This window comes from Anomaloglossus baeobatrachus, chromosome 3 (genome assembly GCF_048569485.1).
Source record: "Anomaloglossus baeobatrachus isolate aAnoBae1 chromosome 3, aAnoBae1.hap1, whole genome shotgun sequence".
NCBI classification, from domain to species: domain Eukaryota; kingdom Metazoa; phylum Chordata; class Amphibia; order Anura; family Aromobatidae; genus Anomaloglossus; species Anomaloglossus baeobatrachus.
In genome coordinates, this window is record NC_134355.1 from 150423707 (window position 1) to 150441467 (window position 17761).

The 17761-nt window shown below is 45.0% G+C and overlaps 1 protein-coding gene across 3 annotated transcripts in view; it reads right to left on the reverse strand.

The window, feature by feature from the left end:
• Positions 1-17761, reverse strand: part of TTC13 (tetratricopeptide repeat domain 13) — a 127170-nt gene that overhangs the window by 39215 nt on the left and 70194 nt on the right. For all 3 annotated transcript variants that reach the window (XR_012751608.1, XM_075339522.1, XM_075339523.1), the window contains exons 14-15: positions 15856-15988; positions 2407-2499 (exon numbers count right to left, since the gene is read on the reverse strand). Coding sequence is in view for 2 of the 3 variants with exons in the window: in XM_075339522.1 (XP_075195637.1) it covers positions 2407-2499; positions 15856-15988 (226 nt within the window). In the remaining variant the exon portion in view is untranslated. The remainder of the gene's footprint in view (positions 1-2406; positions 2500-15855; positions 15989-17761) is intronic.

The following is a 17761-nucleotide window of genomic DNA, read 5'->3' on the forward strand; positions in this document are numbered from 1 at the left end:
CAGTGCATTTCACACTTCCAGGCTGATCTACAGTCCAAATGTCACAATGCCAAGTTAATTCCGAATGTGTAAACCTGCTAAATCTGCAGGGGGTTGAATACTACTTGTAGGCACTGTATATATATATATATATATATATATATATATATATATATATATATATATATATATATACACACACACACACACATATACATACATTGTATATATATATATATATATATTATATATATATATATATATATATATATATATATATATATATATATATATATACATACATACATATATATATATATATATATATATATATATATATATATATATATATATATATATATATATATATATATACACACATACATACATACACACACGATTTTTTTTTTTTATACGAAACCTTCTAAATAGTTTGAAACTTTACATTTAGGAAGCAAATGAAGAATAATAGCAGCTGTGAATCTCTACATAATACGCATTTTAAAGTGTAGCTATGTAACCAGGATTTATTCATTATGCTATGACGCTTGCTATAATCATTTTATTACAAATTTAATACAATATTTCTTACTTTAATTAATGAAGTCTCCAACTAATCCTGCTATAAACTCCCCAAAACTGTGCCGATGATGCGAGCCAGTAAATGTTTAAAGACAAGATATGCTGACGCCTATGTATAAGCGATATTTGTCAGCGTTGTCCTGTACAAAGTGCTGTTACTATATATTATTAAAAAAATGCTGCATGGCGGAATATGATGCGCTTACAATAAGCAGTGTATGTAATAATAATGTCCTTGCGGAATATAGGAGACAAAATGAAAACAACAAAACTATGCTTGAAACGACAAATTTGAGTCCATTTCACAAATATGAATTATAATTATTAATGCAGCTGCAATGCACATCTGGACAGCATACTGCATCTTGCTGCACGTTGTGTAATATGATAGGTGATAAGGTTAGGATAGGTTTGCGCAAGCATCTGTGATACGTCGTCGTAGGTCCTACAATGTTGGTGGAGGGGTCGCATACACCTGCTATTTGATGTGACCTCACAGAAAGAGTCCAATGGGGGCAGGTCAGGTGAGCGTGGAGGCCACTCCACACAGCCATCATACCCAATGACTTGTAGGAAGGTCTCCATGAGGTATCGCTTCACGTCCACAGCCTTGTGAGTTTTACACGTTCTAATCATAACATTTTTGTATGCATGGTTCGTATTGAATTGATGATGCCCTACAACTTTGTAATTCACTTTTTTTTCCTCTATCTCGTTCAGTTTAAGATAAAAATGCTAACTCCGTTGTTTTCCCACCAGGTGGCGCTATAGGTGGGTTCATTGCGTAGCGCATGGCTACTTTACTATACCTAGACACCACTTCTATGCCTATACCATTCTCAAGTTAATGGCGGTGGACAGGATATGGGTGGACACACTGAATACATATATGAAACATGTTGGGTTTGAGAGTATATAGCCAACATCTGCCTGTAACAGCAGTGATCGAAGCCAAGCTCCACTCGCTGCTCATAACCCCTTAAATGAAGCTATGAATCTTCAATAGTGGCATTTAAAACGCACAGTGCATGGATGCACACTTCCATGCATCCCTCACCCCTCTAACTTTCCTCTGTCCCTACTGATGTGATCGTGTGGTGCCAATTGTTGCTCGACAATGGCCCACCATTCCTGCCATATTTGTAATCTTTTGAAGTTAAGAGACAGGTTATTGTTAGGACATTTCCATTCAAAGCTGTGGAGACAAAAACTATGGATGATTTGAAATGTGCTCTCAACTTCACCATGCTTGGAATTCTTTTGTTTCCCTGTTTTTCAGAACATCGTATGGTAAAATAAATGGTGTCAATTAAAATTACAACCTCATCACCCAGAAACAAGCCCTCATATGTCTAGATTCGACAGAAAAAAAAATTAAAAATAAAAATCACACACACACACACACACACACACACACACACACACACACACACGTTTTGTTTTCTTTTAAGGGGATACAAAATCACAAGTCAGTGATTATGGAGGAGAACACCCTTGATGATGTTAGGGGGTATGTGTGTGATTTGGCTCAGCTGTCATTTGTCAAAGCTTATCACAGCTTTCCCCCATAATCTGGCTGTACATTGATAGGCCATTTTAGCACTGATTCTATAGCACTGCCATACATTTGGGCGCTCTGAAATAATGCCCGTTGAAGACCACCATTTAAAAAAAGTGTATCAGCTGTCAATCGGTTTCATTGGTTTCCTTTTCCCACTTTCCTTCTAATCAATATCATAACAGTGTGAATGGCAAATTAAGAAACTGGAAAAGGGGGCGACCTATTTAGATTTAATAAACCTTCAGAAGAACTTGTAGGTGTATAATGTGATGCTTGGCACTTACCGGATGAGATTGATGTGGTTGTTAAATCCTCTAATAAGGCTCTGTGTTGGCATCTGATCTAACCAAAGCACTGGCTGGTCAGGATCAGCAATCCTGTCAATGAAAGAAAGCACAGATTGGACCATAAAGCATTAAATTGAAGTTGTTGTCTCTAAAAAAAAAAAAAAAAGTTTTTCATTTATTTAATAGTTTATAAAGAAGCAAGAACTGCAAGAATAAAGAGGCCACATAACAAAAAAGTGACAGTGACATTCAGGAGGGGTGAATACTAGTGATGGGTGAGCACTAAAATGCTCATTCCTTGATTTGAGCTGGTCAGACGTACAGACGAGCTTGATACTCAAAACGAGCATTATGGAAAGTCAATGTTCGGCTCTCAGCCATAAACACAGCATTTCTGGAGGGAGAATTTTTTTTTTTTTTGGTCACACTACGTCAGAGTGCTGTTTTATGCCCTGGCAAGCCATTCAGAGACTTCGAATAGCTCTCCCTGTGAGGCCTGTACACATCATACAGTGAAGAGAGACTGTGCATGGAGTCGTTATCTCACGGACGAAATATCTGTGCACTCGCAATACTCAGCCAAGCACCACGAGTACCTGAGCCCACTAATGGTGGATGGAGTAACGAGCAGTGCTGAGCTTGTTCACCCATCACTAGTGAATACCAAATAACCATCGGAATCCATGGTTTTACCAATGAGAAAGTTCCCACCTCAGCAAATGGGCGAAACATGTTAGGGCAGAAGGTGGAGGCCAGTACCCATGTTATCCTCACGTCTGGAGGTGGCTACTAATGATTTCTTAGGCTATGTTCACACTAGGAAAAGGATTTTTCTTAGCGCACTAGACTAGCGCACCTACGTTAAAAAAAAACCAAAAACCGCAGTAATAATGCACCGAAAAACGCATGCGTTTTTACCGCGTTTGTGCTTTTTTTTGCAGGTTGGCCCCTGCGGTTTTTAATGCTTTAACAGCAATAAATAATATAGATAATAGATAGATAGTTGGACAGATAGACAGATAGAAAGATGGATAGATGTATTAAACATTTAAAAAAAAAAAAAACAACACGTGGGGTCTCCCCTATCTTTTGTAGCCAGCTAGGGTAAAGCAGACGGCTGCAGCTTTCAGACCACAGCTGACAGCTTTACCTTGGCTGGTAATCGAAAACAGAGGGCACCCCATGCTGTTATTTTACATTAAATAAATAATTTAAAACAAAAAACATGGGGTCTCCCCCAAATTGGATCACCAGCCAAGGTAAAAGCGGACAGCTGTGGTCTGGGATTCTCAGACTAGGGAAGTCCACAGTTATTGGACACTCCCCAGCTTAAAAATAGCAGGCCACAGCCATCCCAGAAGTGGCGCATACATTAGACGTGCCAATCCTGGCGCTTTGCCCCAACTCATCCCGTTGCCATGGTGCGGTGGCAAACGGGGTAATATATAGGATTGATGCCAAATGTGTAAAGTCACCTGGCATCAAGCCCTGGGGTTAGTGCTGTCACGGCGTCTATCAGATACCTGACATCACCAACCCAGTAAGTAAGAAAAAAAAATATGCAACAAAAAAAGCTTTACTTGAAAAAAAAAAACAACAAAACACTCCCCAAAACATTCCCTCTTTCACCATTTTATTGAAAAGAACAATCAAATCCGGGTCCGGCGTAATACAATAAGGGGGTCCCACGACGATCCATACCATAATTACTGTCCCAGTCAATGAAGAACAGAACATTCCCCATTGGCTGGGAGAGTAGTGCAGTGACCTGAGCTAACATCAATAGGTCAGCCCAGGTCATTGCAGGGGATGATGAGCGCTGCTGTCAGGAGGTTAGATGAGATCATTACCTGCTGTGACAAATCTGCTGCACTCCTGACGTCAGCGCTGTCACTACCTTCTGTGCCCGTCACGTTCTCAGCAGTATCGCGGGAGCCTGTGACGTCACTGCTAGTGACAGTCTCGGGCCTCCCGCAAGACATGACGTGAGAACACGGCGGGCAATGGAAGGCAGTGACAGCACTGACATCAGGAGAGCAGGAGATCGTCACAGCAGGTAATGATCTCATTTAACCTCCTGACAGCAGCGCTCGTCATCCCCGCGGCTGCCCGCACTGCAGTGTGAGAAGCTGCTGATACTGCAGTGCGGGCAGCCGCGGGGCTGGCAGGGAGCGGGACACAGACTGCACGGGCACCCGACGGAGGTCACACGGAAGTGCTTCCGTGCGGCGTCCAGGAATTGAGTGTGATGTGTGTGTTTACTCTTTGCTTAGCTTTCTCTTCCTGTAAATAATGACATCACTTCCCTGCAAAACACAGGCAGTGATTAACATTATGTCCCGAAAAACGTGAAATAACGCAGAAAAAAGCAATGAAACGCACAGAATTTGCTACTTGCGTTATTCCCTGCGTGATTTGATTACATTACAGTCAATGGCGTGAATAACGCAGGTACCTTGTAGAAAAGAAGTGACATGCTCATTCTTTTTCTCAAGAAAATCTACTGAAAGAATTTTCATAAGAAAAAAACGCAGTGCGCGCACAGCAAATTTTTTTTGCCACAGGTATTGCTGGGAAAGGTCTGCAGAAAGATACAACCATTTTCTCAAGAAATTTCTGCAGCAAAAACGCAGGTAAAAACGCAGTGTGTGAACATGGCCTTAAATTGTTTTTTTTTTGTTTTTTATTATATTACATTGATAGATTGACAAAACACCGCTCCTGAGTATTTAGCAGCAGAATTACAAAAGGTCGCATTTGTGTAGCGGCAGCGTGTAACTAAATATTCAGATTTACATTGCGTTATGTTGTTTGTAAACTGTATTGTTGATCTCTTGTTGTGTATCGCCACCTAGTGGAGGTTTAATTATACTCCACGATTCAGACAAGGCTGAGTTCACATTAGAACAGATCCAGCAGCAATCCATTGGTAAAAAAGCTCTGCAGGTAAAACTTTGTCAGTTTGTAAATAACGGATTAATGGATCTGTTAATTAGCCATCTGTTTTCTTTCATTTTGTAACATTTTCCATAGACTGCAATGTTTTAAAAAAAAAAAAAAACAAAAAAAAAAATCGGATACAGCTGAAATCAGTTATATAAAAAAACAAAACATTTGTGCAGATTTTTTGCCAATGGAATGCTGCTAGATCCGTTCTAATGGATGATTACTGGACAGGTGTGAACTCAGCCTTATAACTTCCATCCCTTTGCAATACTTTTTACCAGTGCAGTGATAATGCTAGCATATCCATCAGATATAAGTGAGTGAGCACCGGCCTGTCTCCTCTGCTTGTATAAGGCTATGTTCCCACAACGAGATTTTGAGTTTTGAAAATGTAACAGCTTACATTTCCAGCAAAGTGGATGGGATTTGTAGAAATCTCCTGCCCGCTGCGCTTCTTTTTTTACGCTGTGTAAATAACCTGCAGGGCTGCTTTCAAATCTGCAGCATTTCACTTTCTCTTGTGGGTACACAGATTTCTGTGCAGATTTTCTCCATAGTCTTGCATTTGATGCAGAAAGTCCATAGGCACAAAATGTACATGGGCTTTTAGTGTGTTTCTACAGCCGAAACACACCAAAAACAGAAGTAATCCACAGCTAAATATATTAAGAATATTTTATCAAAGCAAAATACAAGGAAGTATAAAAATCAGCTTTATTTAAAGCATTACAAACCAAAAAGAGACAAAAACTAGAGCGTCAAAAACATGATAAAAATACGTGAGAAAATGCAATGAAAAATGCAAGTAACCTAATTTAAATATGTGCAAAAAATCTGCACTCTTAAAAACTCACCAAAAGCGCAACTTGGCAATGTAGACTAAAAGGTTTTTGGAAATTGGAGTTTTGCACATGTTGAATAAATAAACCTAAGCACTTTTATAATCGTATGTGATTTTTTTCTGTTTGGGTTTAGGAATAATGTACTTGGACCCATGGAGAGCGGACTCCACTGTCATGGGCAGCTCTCTGCCGTGTGAATGCCTAGAAAGCCACAAATATAAAAAGGACAAGTAGGACACTTCTTTCTAAGGGCACATGCCCATGATCCGGACAGTCAATGCTTTGGACGCAGAGTGTTTTGTCTTCCAGGTACACTAGTCACCCATGTGGGAGAAGGCGCTGTTTGTGCCCACCATCAGGGATCTGGGCGCTGGGGACTTTTGCTCTGTTCTCCCAGCTGAGAACACTCATCTCAGCAAGAATAGATTGACATGATGCGGCTCAGAAAACAACACCGTTGGTCAGTCTATGGAGTGTTTATAAGAAACACAGTGAGCAGGAGATTTCTATAAACCCCATCCACTGTTCTTATACTGTACAACACAGCATTGTGGAAGCAGCGAAAACACTCTGCGTCCAAAACGCTGGAAACACTGATCGTGTGCACCTACCCTAAGACTTCTTCAATAACTTGCATTAACAGCAAAAAAGTATTTGTTCCTTCAGTCTGTATAAAGTAACTTACAATATGTACTAACCTTGTTTATAGCGTTAACTCCTACTTCATCTAATTAACATGGAGGCTTCCCCTGTTCATCCAATCTTCAGAAGAGCAATCCTGAGCTGGAAAATGGTAAAACTCAGCTTTTATTGTAAGGACCTATTTAAGCGAAGTTCACATGTCTAGGAATCATCCATTAGAATGGATCCAGCAGAGATCTGTTGGCAAAAATGTTCTGTAGAAATAACTGACACGCCTGCCCCAGAGCTGGGGAACTCCGAACCGGGACGGTCTAGTCCGGTGAAGTCAGCCATGGCGGGGTCCGGTTCCGTGACCCTGATGGTGTCTTTTGGAGTAAATGAAAGGGGTTTTAAAATGAAAGAAAATAAAATAAAAAGAGTTTTTATCGACTACGCCACTTGCGGTGTGTGGCCAGGTTATAATGGGGGGCTGCGGCTGCAGGTTTCTGCTGGGGCTGATGGAGTGATGCAGCCTGGATGGTTAGAGCCCTCCGCAAGCAAGGACAGGCCCCAGCAGTGTATGATGGGGGTTGTAGTGAGAAACAGTCTGTGAGTGCATGCAGCCAAGGAAGCAGTCCACACCAATATTGTAGTTTAACTTGCCTTTCTTTACTTTGCTGTAGTGGTACCTGAACCCGCGGGTGCCGGTCCCAGGTGTATCCGCTCCCCTTGTTCTCCGTGCCAGCTGTGACCTGGGTTGGCTGTCCTCTGTGCACACTTGTTGTTCATGGGCTCCCGTGGCCTAGAGCTACTTGGGAACCCCTCTGTTTCTGTTGTGGTCCTACTGCAGGCAGCCTGGACTATTTAAGGGGTTCAGTCCCCGGTCCCTTCTTTGCTGCTTGCGCTTCAGACTTTTTGGGTTGGCGATGGACCCCGGAGATCTTCTCGCCCGGCAGAGTTAACAGCTGACCATAAAGTGTCCCACTGTCCTAGGGTCTGCACCCTGCCTTGTGCTGAGTCCTGTGAGCCTTGGTTCCGAACTTCCACAAGCCCCCTGTGGTACCTGGTGACTGCTGCTTCCACAGGTAACCCACAATGCCTGGAGTCCTGTTCCGTACTCCAGAGTTCTCTCTTCTATTACTTCACTCCGTTCTCACTGCAGGTCTTTTCAGTACTTTCCACTTTCTACTACTTCTCCTCTCCTCCTCTCTCCTTCACTTCTCCTCACTCTCTTCTGACAAACTCTTCCTTCTTTACCTCATTCTAACTGACTGACTGCACACCACTTCCTCCCGCCTTTTCCAACTGACCGCTGGCCCCTCTCCCTTGCTGGGTCTCTCCCTACAGGCTGGGTGGTACTATAAAATTAGTGTCCTCCCCTTTTACCTGTTACTAGTCAGTCTCCCAGGTTCGTGTTGGGGTTGTGTGTGTGACCTGAAGGTGCTGGTGTGCGTACTCTGGCACGGATATTCTGGGGTTTGGATTTCCACGGGTTACATTTGTGGCACCTGGTACTTCAGGGGTGCTACACAGCTTTTTTTGTCAGTTTTTAAATAACTAATTTTAGCGGATCCATATCTTTTTTTTTTTTTTAAAAAAACATTTGAATCTATGGAAAACAGATCCGTTACCGGATTGCAATTTATCTTCCATTTGAAACTGATCCAGTAAGCGAAAAGAAGGGAATTTTGTTTACTTACCGTAAATTCCTTTTCTTCTAGCTCCAATTGGGAGACCCAGACAGTGGTGTATAGCTACTGCCCTCTGGAGGCCGCACAAAGAACTACACTTAAAAGTGTAAGGCCCCTCCCCTTCTGGCTATACACCCTCCCGTAGGAGTACAGATTCCTCAGTTTTAGTACCAAAGCAAGAAGGAGGAAAGCCAATAACAGTTTCAAAAAACAAATTCAATCCGATAACATGATCGGAGAACTTAAGAAACAACATGAACAACATGTGCACCCGAAAAACGAAACCCTAAGAACAAATAGGGCGGGTGCTGGCTGGGTCTCCCAATTGGAGCTAGAAGAAAAGGAATTTACGGTAAGTAAACAAAATTCCCTTCTTCTTTTTCGCTCCTAATTGGGAGACCCAGACAGTGGGACGTCCAAAAGCAGTCCCTGGGTGGGTAAAAAGATACCACATGAACGGGCTGTCAGACAGCCTCTTCCTACAGGTGGGCCACCGCCGCCTGAAGGACCTGTCTACCTAGGCTGGCATCTGCCGAAGCGTAGGTATGCACTTGATAGTGTTTGGTAAACGTGTGCAGACTCGACCAGGTAGCCGCCTGGCACACTTGCTGAGCCGTAGCCTGATGCCGCAATGCCCAGGACGCACCCACGGCTCTGGTAGAATGGGCCTTCAGTCCAGATGGAATCGGAAGCCCAGCAGAACGGTATGTGTGAAGAATTGGTTCCTTGATCCACCGCGCCAGGGTGGATTTGGAAGCTTGCGATCCCTTATGCTGACCAGCGACTAGGACAAAGAGCGCATCAGAACGGCGTAGAGCCGCCGTGCGAGAAATGTAAATCCTGAGTGCTCTCACCAGGTCCAACAGATGTAAACCCTTTTCAAATTGGTGAACTGGATGCGGACACAAAGATGGTAAAGTGATATCCTGATTGAGATGAAAGGAAGAAACCACCTTGGGAGAAAACTCTGGAATTGGACGCAGTACTACCTTGTCTTGGTGAAACACCAGGAAGGGAGATTTGCAAGATAACGCCGCTAGCTCGGACACTCTTCGAAGAGACGTGACCGCCACAAGAAAAACTACCTTTTGTGAAAGCCGAGAAAGGGGAACCTCTTTCAAAGGCTCGAAAGGCGGCTTCTGGAGAGCAATGAGAACCTTGTTCAGATCCCAGGGTTCCAATGGCCGTCTGTAAGGAGGAACGATATGACAAACTCCTTGGAGAAAAGTGCGTACTTTAGAAAGCTGTGCCAAGCGCTTCTGAAAGAATACGGATAGCGCGGATACTTGACCCTTAAGAGAGCTAAGCGACAAGCCTTTTTCCAACCCAGACTGCAGGAAGGAAAGAAAAGTTGGCAATGCAAATGGCCAGGGAGAAAACCCTTGAGCCACGCACCACGCTAAGAATATCTTCCACGTTCTGTGATAGATCTTAGCCGAGGATGGTTTTCTAGCCTGTCTCATTGTGGCAACAACTTCATGAGATAAACCTGAGGCCGCTAGGATCCAGGACTCAATGGCCACACAGTCAGGTTCAGGGCCGCAGAATTCAGATGGAAAAACGGCCCTTGAGACAGCAAATCTGGACGGTCTGGTAGTGTCCACGGTTGGCCTACCGTGAGATGCCACAGATCCGGGTACCACGACCTTCTTGGCCAATCTGGAGCGACGAGTATGGCTCGATGGCAGTCGGACCTGATTTTCCGGAGAACTCTGGGTAACAATGCTAGAGGTGGGAACACATAGGGGAGTCGGAATTGCGACCAATCCTGAACCAAGGCGTCTGCCGCCAGTGCTCGGTGATCGTGAGACCGTGCCATGAAAACTGGGACCTTGTTGTTGTGTCGTGACGCCATCAGATCGACGTCCGGCGTCCCCCAGCGGCAACAGATCTGCTGAAACACGTCCGGGTGAAGGGACCATTCTCCTGCGTCCATGCCCTGGCGACTGAGAAAGTCTGCTTCCCAGTTTTCCACGCCTGGGATGTGAACTGCGGATATGGTGGACGCTCTGCTTTCCACCCACGTCAAAATCCGTTGGACTTCTTGAAAGGCTTGGCGACTGCGTGTTCCCCCTTGGTGGTTGATGTACGCCACCGCCGTGGAATTGTCCGACTGAATCCGAATCTGTTTGCCTTCCAGCCATTGTTGGAAGGCTCGCAGGGCAAGATAGATTGCTCTGATTTCCAGAACATTGATCTGCAGGGTCGACTCTTCCAGAGTCCACATCCCCTGAGCCCTGTGGTGGAGATACACCGCTCCCCACCCTGATAGGCTCGCATCCGTCGTGACCACTGCCCAGGACGGGGGAAGGAACGACTTTCCCTGTGACAATGAGGTGGGGAGAAGCCACCAACGCAGAGAGTCCTTGGCAGTCTGAGAGAGGGAGACAGTCCTGTCGAGGGACGTCGATTTCCCGTCCCATTGGCGTAGAATGTCCCATTGTAGAGGGCGCAGATGAAACTGCGCGAACGGGACTGCCTCCATTGCTGCTACCATCTTTCCTAGGAAATGCATGAGGCGCCTCAGTGAGTGCGACTGGCTCTGAAGGAGAGATTGCACTCCAGTCCGCAGCGAGCACTGCTTGTCCAGTGGAAGCTTCACTATCGCTGAGAGAGTATGAAACTCCATGCCAAGATAAGTCAGAGATTGGGTCGGGGTTAGATGAGACTTTGGAAAGTTGATAATCCACCCGAAACTCTGGAGAGTGTCTAGTGCCACTTTCAGACTGTGTTGGCATGCCTCTTGAGAGGGTGCCTTTATAAGCAGGTCGTCTAGATACGGGATGACCGAGTGACCCTGCGAGTGCAGAACAGCTACTACTGCTGCCATGACCTTGGTGAAGACCCGGGGGGCTGTTGCCAGACCGAAAGGTAACGCTACGAACTGCAGGTGTTCGTCGTGTATGACGAAGCGTAGGAAACGCTGATGCTCTGGTGCGATCGGCACGTGGAGATACGCATCTTTGATATCTATTGATGCTAGAAAATCTCCTTGAGACATTGAGGCTATGACGGAGCGTAGGGATTCCATCCGGAACCTCCTGACTTTTACGTGTCTGTTGAGCAACTTTAGATCCAGGACGGGCCGATACGATCCGTCCTTTTTTGGGACCACAAACAGATTGGAGTAAAAACCGTGACCTTGTTCCTGAAGAGGGACGGAGGTCACCACTCCTTCCGCTTTTAGAGCGGCCACCGCCTGCAACAGAGCATCGGCTCGGTCTGGTGGGGGAGAAGTTCTGAAGAAACGAGTTGGCGGACGAGAACTGAACTCTATCCTGTACCCGTGAGACAGAATATCCCTCACCCAACGGTCTTTGACGTGTGACAGCCAGATGTCGCCAAAGTGGGAAAGCCTCCCACCGACCGCGGGTGTGGGAATCGGAGACCTCAAGTCAGGAGGACGCCGTTTTGGCAACGGTTCCTCCGGCTGCCCTTTTTGGGCGTGACTGAGACCTCCAAGAATCTGAGCGTCTCTGGTCTTTTTGAGTCTTTTTTGACGATGCGAATTGGGACCTGCCCGGTCCTCGAAAGGACCGATAACCAGACTGACCCTTCCTCTGTTGGGGTCTGTTTTGTCTGTGTTGCGGTAAGGATGAGTCCTTACCCTTGGAGTGTTTGATGATTTCATCCAAACGCTCTCCAAACAATCGGTCACGAGAAAAAGGCAAATTGGTTAAGCACTTCTTGGAATGAGAATCTGCTTTCCAATGTCTCAACCACAGGGCCCTACGCAAAACAACGGAGTTGGCTGACGCCACTGCCGTGCGGCTTGTAGCGTCAAGAACAGCATTAATCGCGTACGACGCGAATGCCGCCATTTGCGAGGTCCGCAGGGGCCGAGCACTGCACACAATGGGGGTCCGTGGAGCCTGCCGGTAGAAAAGTCCCACATGCGGTGCAGGAAGCATATAATGTCTGTGCTTTGGCACCCTTGCGTTTTGCGGACGACATGCTGCTGGCTCTCTGAATGTGAGAGAGTCTATAGCCAAAGGGCGACCAGCGCTATGTAATACCAAGTATTTGTAGCAACAAAATACTAAGAATACTACTGGCACAAGAGGGGTGAGCCCTGAGGGCTGCTTACCGCCCGCTGAATAGCGGGTAAGAGGCTGCAGAAATCCTTGTCTGGGTCTCCCCGGCTCCCCTCTGCAGCTCAGCGTGTCAGCAGGAATGGCTGCCGGCGTCTGTGGAGAGGGGCGGTCCGTGGGAGTTCCCAAACAAAAGTGCGGGAAACAGTGTCCCCTCTGTGCCGATTGTGAGGGCTGGAGTATGTAAAAACGACTCCAGCCCTCAGCGCTGATGCACTGGCCAGCGTCCCGCCCCTCTACTGACTGGCAGGTCTGGGGGCGGGAACGAACGGGAGCAGGCCGCAAAAGCCGGGGACTCGAGTTATCAGCGCGGCCGCCGTAAAAGCGCGGGCCGCGCTGAAGTCCCCGGCGCACCACAAGTGCCAGCCGCGCCGCAGTCCCAGCGGCCGGCATGACCGATTACTAGATGTGGCCAGCGTCCCGCCCCTCTCCTGACTGGCAGGTCCGGGGGCGGGAACGAACGGAAGCAGGCCGCAAAAGCCGGGGACTCGAGTTATCAGCGCGGCCGCCGTAAAAGCGCGGGCCGCGCTGAAGTCCCCGGCGCACCACAAGTGCCAGCCGCGCCGCAGTCCCAGCGGCCGGCGCGACCGATTCCTGGAAGTGTGCCTGCTTCAGCTAAGCTGAATGAGGCCATGGCACAAGCGCCGTAGCGCTGATGTCCCCCGGCGCACTACAACACCCAGCATGCTGCGGTGTGAGCGCCTGCACGGGGACACAGAGTACCTTGAGGATGCAGGGCCATGTCCCTGATGTACTCCGCTCCATCCAGCATCTTGTCCAGGGGCTGTAGATGGAGCCCGGTCTCAGTGCCTGGAGACCAGTAAATCCCACTTCACCCAGAGCCCTGTAAAAAGGGATGGGGAAGGAATCAGCATGTGGGCTCCTGCCGCCGTACCCGCAATGGGTACCTCAACCTTACAAACACCTCCGACATACAGTGGGGTGAGAAGGGAGCATGCTGGGGACACTATATGTGTCCTCTTTTCTTCCATCCGACATAGTCAGCAGCTGCTGCTGACTAAAAACAATGGAGCTATGCGTGCGTGTCTGACCTCCTTGCGCACAAAGCTAAAACTGAGGAATCTGTACTCCTACGGGAGGGTGTATAGCCAGAAGGGGAGGGGCCTTACACTTTTAAGTGTAGTTCTTTGTGCGGCCTCCAGAGGGCAGTAGCTATACACCACTGTCTGGGTCTCCCAATTAGGAGCGAAAAAGAAACAGAATCTTTACAAATGGAAGAAAAATTGTTGGCTCCCTTTTCCATAGACTCCAATGTTAAAAAACCCCTGAATCCTGCCGGAGTCAATTATTTAAGAAAATTGTGTCTGCAGAACTTTTTTTTCCAACTGATTGGGACTGGATCCGTTCTAACAGATGATTAATGGACATGTGAACTCAGCCTTTGATAGGTCACGAATTGGGAAACGAGCGTTTGTAGAACACTTGTGCCCAATTATCGTCCTGTCTAAACCGATTGGAACACAACCAATGGACAAGCAAAAAGCTCACCAGGTGCAATCATTTTTAAGCTGGTTTAAAAAGAATAAATGGTCATTAACAGCCTCGATCTTGTTGTGTGAACCTGGCATCAAGCAGATCAATTTTTACTCTTTTTAAAATGAAGACACTAATAAAAAAATTGTCTGCAGAGATTTTTGTATAATTAGAACTTTAATTACTTTATATGTTATATATTTAAAAATATAATAAAGCCAAGAGATAATGGAGTTGACAATTTCCACAATTACATTAATACTAGAAACAAAGAACAGATGCCGACCCATAAATATGGAAAAAAACAACCGATGTTCGGGGAATGGAAAGTGTCAATGCTTTCTGCCGCTTGTTTCCGCTTTGCACATATTTAAAAATGCTTCCCTGTAATATCTTTACTTTAAAAAAAAAAAAAAAAAAGGGTGGAAGTGGAGCTATTTCCCTTTAAGACTATGTGCGCACGCTGCGGATTTGTTTCTCTAGCGGAAAACGCACCTTTTGGCAGAAAAACGCACTTTTGGCCTATGGTTAAGTAGTTTTTTCTCTGAAACGCGTAAGCGTGAAAAAGCATATGGAGAGAATTTGTTGATCCATTAATATTTTTTTAATGTGATCCAATAAACTTCAAGATTTTTTAAAGACAACGGTGCTGGATTTGTTTCCCTCCCTGTTTTTTCCTTCGAATGATTATGTCAGCTGTGGATGCCAACCACTGATACCGTGCACCGACCCAAATGAAATTCTATGCAGAGGAGTGGTGAGCTGGAACTTGTTTTTTGTTAGAAAAACACACCTACCTGCGGAAAAAACGCACCAAAAACGCATGCAGTTTTACCATGTTATGCTGCGTTCTTGGTGCGAATTGACAGCGTTTTTTGTCCCTGCAGTTTTTTTGGGTTTTTTTAACAGTGTCAATGGCAAAACACAGGGAAAAAACGCAGAAAGCAAATGACATGCCACTTCTTTTTGCTGCAGAAATTCTGCAGCAAAACCTGTAAGGAAAAAAGACGCAACGTGCGCACAGCATTTTGGATTTCTCATAGACTTTGCTGGGGAAGGACTGCAGGAAGCTTATGAACAAAAAAACACCAATTCTGTAGCAAAAACTGCAGAAAATCTGCAGCAAAAAAACAGTGTGCGCACAGAGCCTAAAGGCGGCTTTTAGTCAATATTTTGTTTATTTACCGAAGGGACCACCAGTCATTTTACAAAACTAATAATCATGCTGCCATTTAGTTTGTTATGCAAGATTTATTGGAGACTGAGCAGACAGTGTTTGGGGGATATTTTGGCATTACAATAGAATAAAACTACATAATTGGAACCAATATTTATCAGTCTTTTATGTCCGTGTTTCTTGGTTTATTTAGGGACCTCAATGAATGGACCAATCGCAAGTCTCCTGTCCCAAACTAAATCTAATATAAGAGTATAGGGCTTTTAGTTCAGATCAGGACCCAGTGGACGATCCAAGCATTGCGGTCCATACAAAGCCAATGAAATACAGTACTGCCTAAGGCCTCAGTCACACACCAGTATTTTATCAGTTTTTCATCAGTATTTGTATGTCAAAACCAGGAGTGTCTCCACAACACCGAGCAGCTGTCCATCTTACAGTTATAGTTTTTCTCCAAGTTCCACTCCTGGTTTTGACATACAAACAATGACACAAAGATACTAAGTTGTAAATGAGGCCTTATGTTTAGGGCTTTCAGAATAGTAATGCAGTCTCATAGAACATAAGTTTCTGGTCATTTGTACCTTCTCCATTTAACAGCAATGTCAAACATATCTCTCCACTGCATGAGCCTTGTTTTCCCGTTAATCCGCACTTTAGAGTTCATCCACGTCTTCTGGACAGCTTGCATAACTTCCAGAGCTGCTAACCCCATAGCTAGAATAAAAAACACATGGCTTCAATAATTTCCCAAGATGACATTGTGTCTATTACCTTTTTTGAGAGGTCAAAATTGATGGCGTGGGGCAGAATAAAGTGATAAAATAAGTGTTTGAGATTTAAAGGGAATCTGTTATGTTCGATAACACTATTAACCTACAGATATATATAGTGTTATTCTAAAGGTTACTAGCATTATGCAGGTCCTCAAACACGATACTGAAAGGGTGGCAATTAGGAGAAAATGAACTTTATTTCTCCCGAGAACCGCCAGCTTTCAGTTATGTAGGTGTGCCCAAGCCTCTGCACTCCGCTCTCTCAGCAGTGCATGTCAGTCAGTGCCGAGGCGTGGTTAATAGCCCGCTGTTCTCACTACTGTGAGCGGTAGCTGCAATTGTTCTGGTCACGCCTGCATGACTGAAAGCCGACGGCTCCTATGAGAAATAAAGTCCATTTTCTCCTGGTTTGCTAAACTTCAAGGACTGCAACTGGGCACCTTCATATTGCTATTAACCTGCAGATGAACATATAGCTCCATGTTAATAGTAATATTGGACATGACATGTTCCTGTCATAAAAGCACACCAAAAATTAACAGTTCTCCATTTTAAGTCATCAGAAAATTACCTATTGTTAAAATCACATATTATGTTAAATTAGAATTTAACTCTTTAGATCAACATCTGTATAAAAAGAAAAAAAAATTAGAAATCTAGAGTTTGTTTTTTTTTTTTTTTTTTTTTTTTACACTTGCCACTGGAGCTATTTTAGGGTGCATGCCCACGATCAGTGTTTTGCATGCAGCATGGTTTCAGCTGCGTCCAAAACATGTGATGTACAGTACAAGCACAAAGGAGGGGATTTCTAGAAATCTCCTGCCCACTGTGCGTGTACGGCCCACAATGAAAACTGACCTGCAGTACGGCTTTCCAAGGCCGCAGAATGTCAATTCTTTGCTGCGGAGGTCGGATGCGTCCTCCGTAGGGAGAAACCGCAGCGCATCGACCCCTGATCATGGGTACGAGCAGCTGCGGTATCCTGCGGAGGAGATAGAGAGAGATATATATATATATATATCTCTATCTTTGTATTGAATGTTATACTGATTGTATATATACACATAATTGTATGCATAAGCATATTGTGCTATATCATATAATATGATCCTTATTGTATAACAGGTTAATTTGATTTGTGTACATAACATGTGCCTTGAGAAACCACTCCTATATAGATTTTATATATTTTTTTTGCCTTTTGGGAAGGAAGTGTTAATTTGCCTCCTATAGGGACAAATTATGTTTAAAACAGGCCAATAGCCACAATAAAGGATTTTAAATGTGTGTTTGTGTGTCTTAAAATTATTAGACCTATTTTTGTATGTGATATAGGTGTATCCCTCTTTTTGCACACCTTCTCGCCCCTTCTCTTAAACATGTATAATTGGGTGTGCTGAGGTGATCCCTCCTTTATTTCATTTATGGGTTTATTGGTTCCCATAGGTGGTGCCCTCCTACAGGTGGTTTCTTCCTGTGGAGGAGACTCGCGGCCCCGCAAGTCAGGACCCGCCGCGTCCAGGACGCAGCGAGTCCTGATCATGGGTACATACCCTTAAGGTCCAGTCACACTAAGCAACTTACCAGCGATCCCAACAACGATAGGGATCGCTGGTAAGTTGCTAGGAGGTTGCTGGTGAGATGTCACACTGCGACGCTCCAGCGATCCCACCAGCAACCTGACCTGGCAGGGATCGCTGGAGCGTGGCTACAC